The 1,347-nt window shown below is 42.8% G+C and overlaps 1 protein-coding gene across 3 annotated transcripts in view; it reads right to left on the bottom strand.

Annotated features, from left to right (window-relative positions):
- st8sia5 (ST8 alpha-N-acetyl-neuraminide alpha-2,8-sialyltransferase 5) overlaps positions 1 to 993 on the bottom strand; it is an 18,354-nt gene extending 17,361 nt beyond the window's left edge. The window contains exon 1 of one of the 3 annotated variants that reach the window (XM_014006527.1): positions 341 to 993. In XM_014006527.1, coding sequence (XP_013861981.1) covers positions 341 to 489 — 149 coding nt within the window. In that variant the 5' untranslated portion in view covers positions 490 to 993. The remainder of the gene's footprint in view (positions 1 to 340) is intronic. The other 2 variants (XM_014006528.1, XM_014006529.1) reach the window with 2 other exon arrangements.
- Positions 994 to 1,347: the final 354 nt, after the last annotated feature.

The raw sequence follows: 1,347 nt of genomic DNA on the forward strand, positions 1-1,347 counted from the left end.
TATATATGAAGCCTCTATAAGATGTAGGCTATGACCAGTCAAGAAATCTGAAACAAAAAAACAAACAAACGTCTTGGGGGGGAAAAAAGTAAAAGAAGAAAAGGGGAAACATTACCATACACAGCTGAAGTGCTGTTTATGGTATGAATCATGATGCTTTCATTTTTGGAAAATATAATAATTAAAAAAAATCCAATGAAAGTTGTTTATATGCTGCTGAAGGGAAAATGGATGGTTATAACTGTCCTCTGTAGGCTACCTCCCAACATTACAGATTTTATCCTTAATCTCTGACACCGAAAAGACTCCAGTGGTCTCTGGTTGTATCTTATTGTCTTACCTCTTGATGTAGTTTTTCCCGTAGAGGATCTGCTGTAAGAGCGTAACGAGTCCAAACGCGCAAATGAAAATGAAACAGAGGGATCTGCTGCCGAGCAGATCTTTAGCCGACGACGGGTCGGAATAAGTCATCCTGCGGCGCAGCAGCATCCAGGCTGATGGGGACACCTCGGTGCCTCTGTCCCCGCTGCATTCAGGACCAGGACTGGAGCAGTCTCATCCGGTGTCTCCTTCCTTAATTATATCTCCTCACCGAGCAGCAGCATCATTATTATTAGCTGTGATTTCTGCATCAATATGTCCGCGTCCTGCTCCAAAATATTTCTACAAAAACAGCTCGGTTTCTGCTTCAGTGAGGTGCAGATCGCTCGGTAGCAGAAGGAATTCTAGCGCAAAAAAAAGATCCTTAAATCACATTAAAAACATCAACATTGAGAAGCTGCGTTTCTAGGATTATTCTCTAAATTGGATGATTAATAGTAGAGCGTGAAGAGGATAAATGTGCGCCCGTTCATGTTTCTTCTCCAATCTGAGCAACGCGACGTGACTGAAATGATAAAATAAAAATAAAAAAACAAAAAAGGAGGAGGATGGATGCGCCTTTTCTCAGCCTGAGTAGCCGCGGGAGCGCGCCGCGCGTCTCTCTCACGCTCTTCTTACTCAGTCAAAAAAAAAAAAAAAAAAAAAAAAGGTCATGGTTCTTCTTTCAAGGATGCACCTGCGCACACGCATCACCCCAGTTCATCTGAGGCTGCAGGCAACTTCACGAGCAGCTCAACAGTGGATTTCTTTCCATAAACAGAAAAAAACAGCCCTTTGTTTGACGTGATTATTCCTTTTTCAAGGTGAAAAACTTGTGACCCCGAACTTGAAGATGACCCAACTTGTGCTGAAAACCTTTCACAACTCACAGAGAAATGGCAATGATAGATAGACAGACAGACAGACAGACAGACAGACAGACAGACAGACAGACAGACAGACAGACAGACAGACAGACAGACAGAC

The sequence above is a fragment of the Austrofundulus limnaeus genome, unplaced genomic scaffold (assembly GCF_001266775.1).
Source record: "Austrofundulus limnaeus strain Quisiro unplaced genomic scaffold, Austrofundulus_limnaeus-1.0 Scaffold36, whole genome shotgun sequence".
NCBI classification, from domain to species: domain Eukaryota; kingdom Metazoa; phylum Chordata; class Actinopteri; order Cyprinodontiformes; family Rivulidae; genus Austrofundulus; species Austrofundulus limnaeus.